General features: G+C 38.6%; 1 protein-coding gene across 1 annotated transcript in view; it reads right to left on the reverse strand.

The window, feature by feature from the left end:
• The window catches only part of CACNA1E (calcium voltage-gated channel subunit alpha1 E), a 260,398-nt gene that overhangs the window by 82,479 nt on the left and 164,534 nt on the right, over window positions 1-13,385 (reverse strand). The window contains exons 16-20 of the mRNA XM_063298452.1: window positions 12,733-12,850; window positions 11,410-11,477; window positions 9,314-9,411; window positions 3,647-3,703; window positions 1,575-2,174 (exon numbers count right to left, since the gene is read on the reverse strand). Of these exons, the coding sequence (XP_063154522.1) occupies window positions 1,575-2,174; window positions 3,647-3,703; window positions 9,314-9,411; window positions 11,410-11,477; window positions 12,733-12,850 (941 nt within the window). The remainder of the gene's footprint in view (window positions 1-1,574; window positions 2,175-3,646; window positions 3,704-9,313; window positions 9,412-11,409; window positions 11,478-12,732; window positions 12,851-13,385) is intronic.

Genomic DNA, 13,385 nt, shown 5'->3' on the forward strand with positions numbered 1-13,385 from the left:
GGAAATCCTTCAAGACATTATCAGCTGAACCCAACTCTTTCTCAGTTTCCTGTTGGCTTTTAATGACTTGACTTGAACCTTCTCATCAGCAGTTTCCCTCCTCTTTTTCCCATATTTTCAGGTATTTTTAGTCATTTACATGATAGATCCCATCCACATCTAATCCCTTTTAAGTGACATGAATTGCTCTGCAAATGTCCCCATAGTGGTGACTTTGCAATGTACAGTACATTCCACAAAGAGAGAATTTTGCTCTGTAGCCTTTGACTGTACCGATGGTTATTGATGAGGAAAATAAATACAATAAAACTTCAGTTTTTGTAATGGAATGTGGGAATGACCTTGGGAGACAGGAGGAAGAGCCAGAGGCTAGACAATGGTCAGACAAGCAGCAGCTGAGCCCGCAGAAGGAATGGGGGAGTGGCAAACATCTCAGAAGAAACCCTAGTTTCTTGGACTGTAAAGGTGAGGGGAGGAAGAGATGAACTTTCATACCTGCAAGATTCTGTTAATGTAACCTCACAATAAAATTAGAACTAGTACTTCTGGGTGTGCTTCTCATCTGGACTACCCCACAAGGCCAACAGTTTTACAGACCTCTATTCAGTGGGCTTTGGATGCAATAGAAACATTTAGCTCAGTCTTTATGACCTCTTAATGGACAAAGTTTGTTGTTGCTAAAGCAGTCGGGACAATTGGCATAATTGACAGCATCCGTATAATTCTGTAATTATGCAAAATTTACACAAGCAACTTAAATGACACAAATCACATCAATTTTCATGTGATGTACATTCAGCTGTAATGGACACCCCTTTCCCCAATTATTCCACAAAACTGAGTTTTTACTGTACATCGATTCTTATCTCATGCCTTTTAACCATGCTTCTCAGGATACTGAACAATTATTGCCTCATCTAGCTTGTCTAGAGCAGTATCTATGGACCTGAGAGGGTAACATTCTATCTATCTATCTATCTATCTATCTATCTATCTATCTATCTATCTATCTATTGATCATATATATTTCATCAGTTTGGTATCGTATAAATAAAAAATATTTTAAAAATAGCAAAAATAGAATAGCAAAAGAAAATTGTTTTCTGAAATTTATTCAGCCAGTACACAAAACAAACAGAGTATTCAAAAAAGAAAAGTCACACAAATAATAGATTTATATTAATATAATTCTATCTACTAGGTTAAAAATATTCTACAAAGGAAGCATCACATACTCCTGGGCCCTAGCTTCATATCTTTCTGGCTTCTATAATGGACTTCACTTTGGCTCCTGGCCCAATTGTCAGCTACCCATTACTTTAATAGCTGTTTTTACAGTATGTGGGCAGGTGGTAATCCAATAATTCCTAGATGATCTGAATGTGTGAAAATGCCATTAACCATCATCCAGTAATAGCCAGTTTAGATTATTACAATTTGCCACATTTTGCTCAAAGTTTGTACGGATTTAGTGATCACCTACCTTTGGTGGCTAGCAATCATCAGAATGGATAAGCACACACCCTTTTATTTTCTTGGGGAGACACCATCAAGTACAGAACGAGATCACCTACCTTTTCAGCTCCATGTCAGCCACTGGTTCCTTTTCAGTGATTGTCTCCTTCTCCTCTCCATTTTCCTTCTGATCCCCACTCTGCTCTCCTTTTGCTGGCGTGACCCCTTCTGGGCCATTCTCTTGGCTAACTGTTCTATTCTCCTTCGGTTCAGTCCTCACCCTGCGGTGTCGGCTGCGCCTCTGACTCTGCCGGAGCCGAGCCCTGTCGTCAAAGCTCACATTTCCTCTGCCTTCCTGGTCATTGAGATCACAATTGCCATGAAATGATTTGTGATGCCACTCTTCCCATTCCCTCTTGGCCTGAGGAGATGGACTGCTCTGGTCATCCCGGATGCTGGGGCAGGGGTTGGACCCTGGGAGGTTTTGCTCCAGACCTTCTCCATTTGTCTGCTCTGGCCTACCCCCTTGATCACCCTCATTCTTTTCCAGGCCAGAGTTTTCCAATAACTTCCTTTTCCGAAAAATACTGGCATGCGGATTGAGCAGAGGAGGTTCCTCTTTGTTGATGCCCTCTTGGCTGGACATCTGCATATGTCGGCGGAGCTGGCTAGTCCGCTGTTCCCACACAGACATGTGATGTCGCCTTCTCCTCTCCCTCCTGGGAAAGGAAAACAAATGGGTTCAATTCATCTGTGCCCTGTCAGAAACATAAGAACACATACCAGTACATACAGCATGCAACTAGGACCATACAAAATCACATATTGGGGCTTGATTCTCTGTCTCCCTGAATTTCATGAATGCACAGCAAATCCCAGTATCCAAGGATGACAAGAGAATCAAGTCCACTTGCATGACATCAACAAATCATTAGAAGACATTTCATTCCACATTCATTGGGCACATGGCAATAAGCCCAAGCAATAGGACAATGAGGCCAAAGACTGAAGCATATTCACAATACTGTGTTTGGGAAAGCACCCACCAGATCACTTAAACATATGGTATCAGTACAGTTTTAATAAACTTACAGTGCAGTAAAAGAAGTAAGTGTTCATTAACAAGCAGGGGTACGGCAAAGATGACCTAATGTACTGCATGCAAGCATAAGGGCTACTCAATTTGCCACCCATTTGGTAGGCAAATGGGACATTTCCTTTACTACTCTGAAAGAGTGGCAATTAGCCAACAGGCCAAGGAGGGAAGGTGGACCCAAAGAGGCACATGCAGGGGGTTCAGGAAGAAGTAGCACTGGGGAGGCATGCAGTACCAAGTCCCATTCAGCTCAGTGCCAGGGTGAAGCAAATGCATCCAGGCTGATCCAGTGCCCCACCAGTCCCATCTTTAGAACCTGGCACCACTTAGGTTCTCCTCTCAATGCTTGTAATCACTCTATCACCTAAGGCTGCAGCCCAGAGCCAACTTTTCTGAAAGTAAGTCCTCTTGGCACAAAGTGCAGTTTACCCCTGAGTAAACATGTACAGGGTTGGATAACTTCTAGCTCTTCTCAATTGCTAGGGGAATTGTCAGTTAACATCCCCAGCAACATCTCCAGCTTTGGTCTCACAAACCTGTATCTCAGTTAACCTAACAGCTCATTTTTAAGGAGCAACTGCAAATTGTAGATGCTGCTATGGAAATGTTTGTCTGCGGCATTGATTGTTCTGAGGGGATTTTGCTGGTCTTATAAAATTGTATGCCATAACTTTATGGACAGACGTACGGACACAGGCCTACTTGTACATAAAAAGACACATGTCTGACATATTGGTAAGCAAACACACAACACACAGACATACACACAGTCACACATGAACAGTTTGAATACACATTCAGATTACTATACTGTATGCACACACACACACAGTGTAGTAGGTACAATACAGCTTAAGTTGTTTCACAGACCTGTTTCATACGCAGAAGCATACTCTCATACCTGCGTAACATAGACGGATTATAGACCCACTCTGATTTATAGCTGTTCAGTCTATACACACATACACACTACTGAATTGAAACATCCATACTTACAACATAAACATGGAACAACACACACTTGAACTCAACAGAAGTAGTCTGTCACATACACACACGTAATCTCTCACAATGAGCAATCACGTGCACACATACAGATTACTGGTGCGTGGTTCCCACATCGACATGTGGTGTCTCCTCCTTCTGTCTCTTCTGGGGAAGGAAAATGAATGCATTCAGTCCACAGCAATATCACTCATGGTCCCAGCACTCCCAGTGCAGAGAATCCCACATAATGCACAAGCAGAGAACCAAAGTACTGTCAACACTTGTGCATAAAGATAAATCCTAATCCATTTCTTTCATAATGAACATTAAATATGAGCAATATCTATGCGTTTGGAGTATGTATTTTTCCACAGCTAAGAATGGTATCAGTATACAAAAGATTAGTAATTAGTTAGTACTATACTTTATTGATTAGTCTATTTGACCATATCAAATCACAGGCATCAGCCGCAGTAAAATACAGTAAGACAAAATTAGGTAATAAGTCTAATATTCATCTTATTATATATCTCTGTATTCTATTTTATCTTATACCACCTTATTTACTTTTTATCCTTAGTTTTCCTTACCTTACTATATTTTATCTATTTCATCTCACTATAGCCTATTTTATCTCATTATATTGTATCTTACCTTATTTTGTCTTATTGTATTTTACTGCGGCTGATGCCTATGCTTTGATATGGTCAAATAGACTAATCAATAAAGTATACAAAAGATGAAATACATAGATACTTGGGAGCAATTGTTCTGCATTAGGCTGAAAGAGGGTTGAATATGCTGCAGGGGGTCAAAGCTTTACGGGAAGCAATACTGTGTGTTTTCCCCCTTGAAGCAGGAGATTTTGTTTTTAGTCCGGGCTGTCTTGTTTTATTTTATGTTTTTAAATCTTTTAATTATTAATTATATTTTGTAAGCCGCCCAGAGTCCACTAGAGTGGGTGGCTATATTAAATCTAATAAATAATAATAATAATAATAATAGAACAACATGCCAACGTTAGGCTCTGAGATAGCAATATCACAAAGATTTCTGCCTCGGACTGAGGTCAGTTTCTGACACTGCATTTAGGACTATTGGTATATTAGGTAGAGATAAGGTGATGATGCCCTTAAGTCAAATTCAAGTTCAAGTCTTCCTGGCAATAAATTAGAAATGACTTGTCATTGCCTTCTCCTGGGTTGTTTGATCAACCTCCATTGTCATATAGTAGTCTAAATCTAACTAGCTAAATTTAACCATAGGTTGAAAATCATATTATACTATTTTATTTTGAAATTGTAGAAATTAGGTATTTTTTGTTTCTTCCTTCAATCTTTTTTTATTTTTTCTCTTTTTAGCTATCATTCTTTTATTTATATAGTTTTTGTTACAAGGTGATACAGTTTTGGGGATAATACTTGAAATATAATGAAATGCAGTTTTGTATACAATTCTCTGTCTTTGTGCTATCTTTATAATTATTGATAATTGATTTAAAATAATATAAATAATTAAAACGACAACAAAAAGAATATTAATCAAGTATTAATCAATGAATAATGTATCAATAAATTAATGCCAGAGTTGGTTCAAAGGAGGCCCAACCAGAAGTTTCACAAAAGATGGCTCCAGAACAAAAGAGTTTTAATGGGAATGTAATGAGACTATTGTGGAAAAACACCAGGAGTTATGAGAAAAAGGCCAAGGTGGGCTAGGCCAAACTCTAATGGAATAGTTGGGTCTTGTCAGAGGTTATAAAAATATATGGGAACTGTAGTCCAGTGGAGCAATTACACAGAGCAGTGTTTGGTTCTCCTCAGGACAAATCTCTCAGCTGAAATCATTTTTTACGCTGCTCAGAGTTGCATATGTGAGATGGGTGGCTCTATAAATTTACTAAATAAATAAATTCTGGGGACTCAGGATACGTAGGTGCATAATACATTTGTATATGCATGTGCGTATATATGATGTGTATACTGCATTTATACCTGTCATAGGCCACACAAGGGAAGGACATGAGAAATATATAAATCTTAGTTGCATCAATAGTGATTAATTGCCTGCAAAATAAGCTACCAGATTTGTAAAATTAACTGATCCCTCATCTGCATATACCAGCTATTCTTTTTCTGTCATACACAAACCACTCTCACACAGAGAAACACTCTACACATACATATTTTCCTCACCTTCTTTCAGCGGGAGGGAGGGAAAGGAGGGAAGGAAGGAAGGAAGGAAGGAAGGAAGGAAGGAAGGAAGGAAGGAAGGAAGGAAGGAAGGAAGGAAGGAAGGAAGGAAGGAAGGAAAGGGAGATGAAAGAACATCTGCCTGGATGGAGATAAAGCAAGGGGAAGAAGTACTGGATAGGGAGGAAAGTAAAGAGGGAGAAGTTCTGTTTGGTGCATTAAAATAAGCTGGGCTTCATAAAATAAGCAGCAACCACTAACATCTGCCACCTTCTGGATTTCTACTCATTCACTTCTTTTCATTGGCTTTCTATTCTTTTCAGCAAATGTAAGAGAACCCCAACCATAATCACCACTTTAATTCATAGAAAACTATTTTTGGGGGAAAAAATCTTTCTCTTGGAGAAATTAGATATTTACTCTTTAAAGTTCAGAAACATATCTGTCAGCTCTCCCCTCTACAGTGTGTGACTAAATTACTTGAAGGACAACATGTACTCATCTGTGTATGACCTGGACATAAGATCAGCCACAGAGACTCTGTTTTCTGCCCCAAATTAAGGTTGGTCAGGTTGATGGGCAGCAAAGATAAATCCTTTTCAGTGGTGACCTCATGCTAGATGAAATCTCTCTCCTGAGAACTCTTTTGGCTCCTCTCTTACAGCCTTTAAGCTATCTCTAAAGACTTTTTAATTCTAGTTTTTTTACTGATCATATTGCTTAAACCATTTTACTTAATGGTTTAATTTGAACTTTTAATATTTACTCAATTGTTTTTAAAACATTTTTATAGTAATCTATCATATTACTGCAATAGCATCTCCCTCATGTTCCCCAGCAGTTTTTCTATTATTGTTGTTCCTTCAAGTCTGTCTTGGTTCCTGGTGACTGCCTGGACTAGTCCCCGCAGTTTTCTTGGAAGCATTTTCAGAAGTACATTGCATTGCCTCCTTCCTAGGGCTGAGAGAGAGTGACTGGCCCAGGGTCACACAGCTGGCTTTGTGCCTAAGGCAGGACTAGACCTCACAGTTTCCTGGTTTCTAGCCTGGTGTCCTAACAGCCAGGAACCATGCTGAGACAAGGAATAGGTCTCTAGTGTTTATTACTGCTACATTAGACAGAAAATCCTAACAAACTGAAGAAGCGTGGGAAAAACCCAGACAGATAAACCCCAAAGGTTAAGGCGGGTCTGATCTGTGTCTCTTTGAATGGCTGCTTAACTCCTCAGTACTACGCATGCGTTTCCCCCCCTGGATAGGGGCCCCCTCCTGCTCACCATCAGTGCTCATGACATCTGGTGCCTTAACCTCCACCCAAATACTGGAGATAATATGTAACTACTGTGACTATTGATTCTTAATCCCCTCTTAAAGCCACCCAAGATGCCTAAACTAAAGATAATTGTTTCCCACATTAGCAAATTAATCACTTTTTAAGGAAAACACTGTATAGATTTTTTTTCCTTTTACCTGTCTTGAATGTGCTACTGTTTGAGTTCATTGATGATAAAGGGTTCTAGTTTTTATTTATTATATTAATTTATGTTTCCTCCTCCTAGGACTCTAGATAGCTTACCGTAAAATCCATAGAAAACATTACAACGTGTCTTTAAAACAACATAATAACCAATCAATTAAAGTAAATTAAATATTTTAAAAAGCTATGTGGCCTCCATCTTTGAACGCTCCACCCATAATTTGACTGCTTCCCTTAAATTGCATCCTGTGTCCTGAAAGAACAACGGACAAGTGAGGCAAAGAGGGAGCCATCTTCACCTGTGGGTGGTGGTGGGGGAGATATTTCACAGCACAAGGACTACCACTGAGAAGATCTATTTCCTTGTACCCTCCACCTTGATCCTTACCCTGCCTTCTTTGCCTACATGGAGTAGACGTGCAGATTTTTTGCCAGATGATCCCAAAAGTAACAAGAATTGAGCTATAAAGGGCATTTTAGTGATAACCAGCATCTTGTACTGGACCTGAAAGCATATCAGAACCAGTACAACCCCTGCATAATTGGTGCTATTTTAACAGTGAAATTATATAGGCCAATCAGTAGGTAGGCAGATCGATTCTGGACCAACTGAAGCATCTGAATCACATGAAAGGGTAGCCTTATGTGGAGCAAACTTCTACGTGTTAGATGACAAAGGGCACGAGTTACCATTGCCAGTGTCTCCTGGTCCAGAAAAGGCTGCAATTGTGCACTAGTCAAAGTTGGAGAAATACCCTCCTGACCAAGATGTCTACCAGTTACACCAGCTGGAGTCACAAATGCAGAAGGACTCCCAAGTTGCATTTCTGTTTGTTGAGGTATACTGCTCCCTCCCCCATCAGGAGGTATAGATGAAGGAACCCTGGACCTGAAGGCTTCTGGAATTCATCCTAAGCCTGTTCTGCCCTATTTAGCCCCTCACATTACCAGGCATTGGGTCAACATTTCCACCACATCTGCCAATTAGGACTGAGATATCAACAATATATTCCAGACTGAACAGTCTGGAATATATTGTTGATATCTCAGTCCTAATTGGCAGATGAGGTCTCCCAAAGGTTTCATAAAAACAATGGGGGAGAGGGCTGAGTCTTGACGTACTCCACAAGTAAATGCCCACTGTGCAGACCTCTCTTCCCTCTTCTCTCTTAAGTTGAAATCTGCTACTCAGAGAGGAGCAGAAACACTATAAAACAGTATCTCTAACTCCCAATTCTTGCAGATGGTCCAAAGAGAGACCTTCATGGTTGAAAATATCAAACACTGCCAAGATATCAAGCAGGACAAAGAGGTGTACAGTCCCTTCATCTAAGCCTGCCACAGGTCATCCATAAGACTGACCAATACAGCTTCTGTCTTTCCCAGGTCTGAACCCAGACTGTAATGGATCCGGATAATCTACTTCATCCAGGGCCCTTGCCCACCTACCTTCTCAACAACCTTCCCTGAAAAAAGAAGGTTGGAGTCTGGCAATAGTTTTCCAAATTACTAATAGTATTATTAGTATTAGTGAGAAAGCTGAGAAATTTGATAGAAGTTAAAGATGCTTGATAGGAAGAGTAAGATTCTTTGTTTTGCTTTGTTTTGCATTTTTCTAGCATTGGGCAAAGACCTCATTTATAAAAATCTGGTGAAAATATTAATGGAAACAGCACTTAGCACTTTGATTGAGGGGGCTGAAAGAGATTGAATGGCTTAACTTCCTTGAAAAGAAAAGAAAAAGCTTTTTCATCAACATCAAGTAACTGGAAATATTTTCCCCCCATCCTTGTGTGGACATCTAAAAAGTAAAGTTTAATTGCCCTCACTGAATAAGAACCGATTTGATATGGAATCAAGCCACTGATCCACCCAGCTTAGCAATAACTCCAGTGCTACATGGTTTTTCTTTTAGAAGCTTCTAAAGATTGTACCTGGAAGCTTCCACATGCCAAGCAGACACTCTACCCTTATTTTATATTTTCTTTCAATCTTATACATTATGACTTCTACACAACATTAATCCTTTCCTTCTTATAGTTATGACTGTAGCAAGCTTGGGGATGTAAGGAAATGTGGCCCATGATGAATGAGACTGGCAACTCACTCTATAGCAGGCATGTTGGGAGCAGACATTGGACTGACTTCCTTGGCTTTCTGCAGAGCATGCTTCTGATTGAAAGCCTCTTCTTCCTCCTGCTCATCCTAAGTAAAAGGCAAAGGCACTGGTTAAATGGGAGAAAAAGTCCTATACTTTGAATGAATGTGTTACAGAATTATCCCAAGTTGCAACAGTGAGGTCTGCACTACCATTTTAAATTTACTGAGGTCATAAGTGAGAAAGATGCAAGGGCTTCTGCCATTGTATGGCATGCCCTTGCTGTGCATACACATCCCTACTAGAATACCATTTATTCAGACTTCTGCAATGTTTCAAAGATCTATAAAACATGTGTCCACTCTACTATATATCTGTAAAATTATGATTGCTGCTGTTATTCTTTTTTTACCCTTACACCCAATTTTCCTCCAAGCAACTCTGAGTACCTTAATATTCCTAACTCATGCCACAGAAATTAAAATGTACATCATAAAACAATGCCTTTCCCATTCAGTTGGTTCAAAATTACAGTCTGTCTCCAAGCTTAATAGATCATAACAAAAAGAGTTGGAATGGGGACTTCCCTGTAAAATGCAGTGAGTCTTTCAAGAAAGGGGGGAAATGACCCACTGTTCTTGAATATAAACAAGCAATGCACTTGCATGTGGATTTCCTCTATAATATTGTTATAAATGTTTAATAACAATAATACTATTTACAGTATTATAACCCATTTATCCTCCAAACCTTTCATAGTAGCTTACATGTGATTTCCAGATGATGTCTTATATAGAAGCCTTTCCAAGTCAGATTTTGGGCAGTAAAGACAACTATGACAGTGTACTATGAGCCCTAGAGGAGTAATGGTATATTTACAGCTCACTTCCAATGTATGCCAGTTTATTCCAATTATTTCTTTCTTTTTCCTTCTAAATATTCACTGACTCTGGTGGGATATAAATTTGAGTAATAAATAGAGCTAATAAATAAATATTATTTTTATGAATTATTGATATAAAATATTGCAGGCGTTTTCCATTTAGAGATGCATATTTGTCTGACCCAGAGGCAAATTAAACAATAGATTATTATGTTGTTTCATTCATATTAACTATGACAGACATTTGTCTGTAACAGAGGGTTTGCTTAGCATCCAAGTAGTACAAATGATTAACACAGCTGGGCCAGAAATCAGATAAATCATATGGACTCTTTCTATCTCTACCAAAACACCATTATGAAAGCAGCAGTGATCTCAGTTGCTTAGCTAATTCACTGTATACTTTGTAATATCATCAATCATAACCATCCAATTCCTAGTGAAACTCATCTAAACATGATTCCAATTTATAATTGTAAGTTAATGATAATTGCACCAGTATCAACAGGTAAACTGGAGAAAAATGAATGATATACGTGATACAGAGCTTTCAGGAGGTAACTATAAAAAACCCTGATGACTGTAATGGAATGATTATATCTATGGACTAAGTAATCTGAGAAAGGATGTAGGCCTAGCTGAAATGAAAAGGAGCTTTTGCCTATTTGTAGAAGAAACTGGCAAAAGCTTTTCAAATAAATCAATGGGGAAAAATAATAAGTAATGGGAATTTAAGAGAGTGAGAAGGCAGATTCTAAGAAGGGTACCTCTCTTTTAGAAGTTTAAAATATCTAAGCTTCTAAAGGAGTTTTAAAATAGTTTAATTGCCAATTTAATCAGCGTTGCTGATTAATTGGACTATTTTCACTGTTTTGAAAACTCATTAAGGAGGTAACTACTATAGAAAGATGAAAAAGCTGCAGAGGTGAAGTCTTCTTAAAGCCATTACTGCTGAACTAAAATTCCAAATATGCTTGAACAGAATAGGACTCCTTAAGGCTGATAAAAAACTCCTTGCATTGGCTGAGAGAGACCCTTTGTTTTATATTATGCCAAGGTTAAGCTCTTGACATCCTGTCTCCTTGAGATTGAAGTCTGATAAGTCAGGGTTGAAAGTATGTCCCATCAAAATGATATAATCAGGATTAAGAATATATTGACTTCTATATTATATGGAGTTTAAGAGACAGTAGGTTGTTAATGCTACAGTGTTTTCATTTACCTTTGTCAGTTCCTGTGCATTGGCTAAGTTGTCCACAGCGATGGCCAAGAACACATTAAGTAGGGTATCTAGAATAGTTGAGGGTGAATGAAACATCTCATTAGAGCAGCTAGATGGAGATAATGCAGAATCAACCTTCCATGTAGAAGAAGTTTACTGGTGGATGTGGGTTATGTTTCCCATATTTTCAGCTTATATTGCTCCAGTCCTACTTAAAAGGTGCAATCACGTGGGATGGATGGATCATGGAAGTTTCTATGACAGAACTGTGTAAGACGATAGCCATGTTGTCTATGGGGGCAAAAAATGAGAAGTCTGGTAGCACCTTTTCCAACTAACAAATTTTATTAAAAGGCACAAGCTTTTGTGAGCTGCAACTTTTAATTACATCTTTTAATATAATTTGTTAGATGGAAAAGGTGCTATAAAGACTCCTGAGTTTATGTCAGGACTATCTCTCCTAGTCTCATAGAAATTTTGATTAGATTGCCATAGACAGGCTTTAGCCACTAACCAGGTATTGTAATTTCAAATTCAGGACACAATTATTTTCCAGTGACTAGAGACTCATCCTGTAACCACAGTATCTCCAACCAGGAAGGGCTGTAGCTCTCTGATCTAAGCTCTCTGATCTAAGCAATGTCTAAACAATAGTTTGGGGGAGAAAAGAAAGTCATGGATAGAAATTTCAGTCAGGAAAATAGCCCAAGAAAAAAGACTGGTGTCCTACTCTGATTTGTACTGTAGGCCCAGAGCTACAAAGACGAAAGTGCCATTCTTTTCAACTTCCAAACCCTGTGAAACAGCCTAATACTAACTGCATGTGTTCTCACTGTGACAACCTTGAAACCTGGAGAACATCGTGCAAATTGATCTAGTTGGCTAACAGAGGAGTGCAAAAAAGTAGTCTAACCAGTGTCCAACTTCCCCATCCAAGTATTGAGTCTAGTGCTTTTTAAAAGAATAGTATGACCAATCAGAACCAGCTGTGAAACACTCATTTGAAGTATAGTAGCTTAATTTCTTGAGGAGAGTGAAGAGAGCCCAGGAGCCAAGAGACAAGGCTCCCAAGTTGCATACAGCTATAATATTTCAACTATAAGACCTAGTGAGTATGTTTCCTACTGAAATAGTCTCATCTGCTGAGTGGAGATGATGGTGTGGGATCACAGTGGCACAGAATCAATTCAGGACTGGCAGATGTTAAGTATGGAGGTACCCTGATGAGGAACCTTGGAGATGTTAACAGGAGCACTCACATGACTACTTTCCATGGTCAAATGTTATAACTTATACTTCAAAACAATACATTAGGAAGGATACAGTTTCCAAATAATGTGAGGACTATGAAGTAGATGGATGACCACATTCCTGAGCTGACACCACCTTGAGAGCGAATCCCATTGTACATCACCTCATTCCAATCTTCACCTGTTAATATCTAAACAAACAGTTTATTTTATTTTATTTTATTTTTATTTTAGTTATTGTTAATTTGATTTCTATTCCACCTGTCCTCCAGAAGTTCAAGGTAGCTTTCAGAGGGATCTCCTTTCATTTTACCCTCAGAACACCCTTCAAGGTAGGACAGGCCAAAAGAGAGTGACTTGCTTAAATTTATATAGCTAGTTCCTGTGGCTAAGAGGGAATTTAGGATTCCTGTGTGCTAGTCCAATTCCTTAAGCAGGAAAGCTGCTGTTCTGGGCATGGACAGACTACTAATCAGTGACTGAACTGCACACACAAAAAACCAAAAGTTTTTTCTTCTTTCCCAATTAAAGTGAAGTGGTCATTTTTTTAATTGAAATACAGATACCTTATAATTAATAAGTTAGTTGTTATAGTTACAATTACAATTATTTATAAATAAAATACAAGTGGAAACTTTGACAATAAAAACATTTCTGAACTCAAATCATTTTTTTTCCTTTCTTTTCTTTTTCTTTTCTTTTCTTTTCTTCTTTTCTTTTCTGCTG

This window comes from Candoia aspera, chromosome 3, assembly GCF_035149785.1.
Source record: "Candoia aspera isolate rCanAsp1 chromosome 3, rCanAsp1.hap2, whole genome shotgun sequence".
Taxonomy (NCBI): Eukaryota; Metazoa; Chordata; class Lepidosauria; order Squamata; family Boidae; genus Candoia; species Candoia aspera.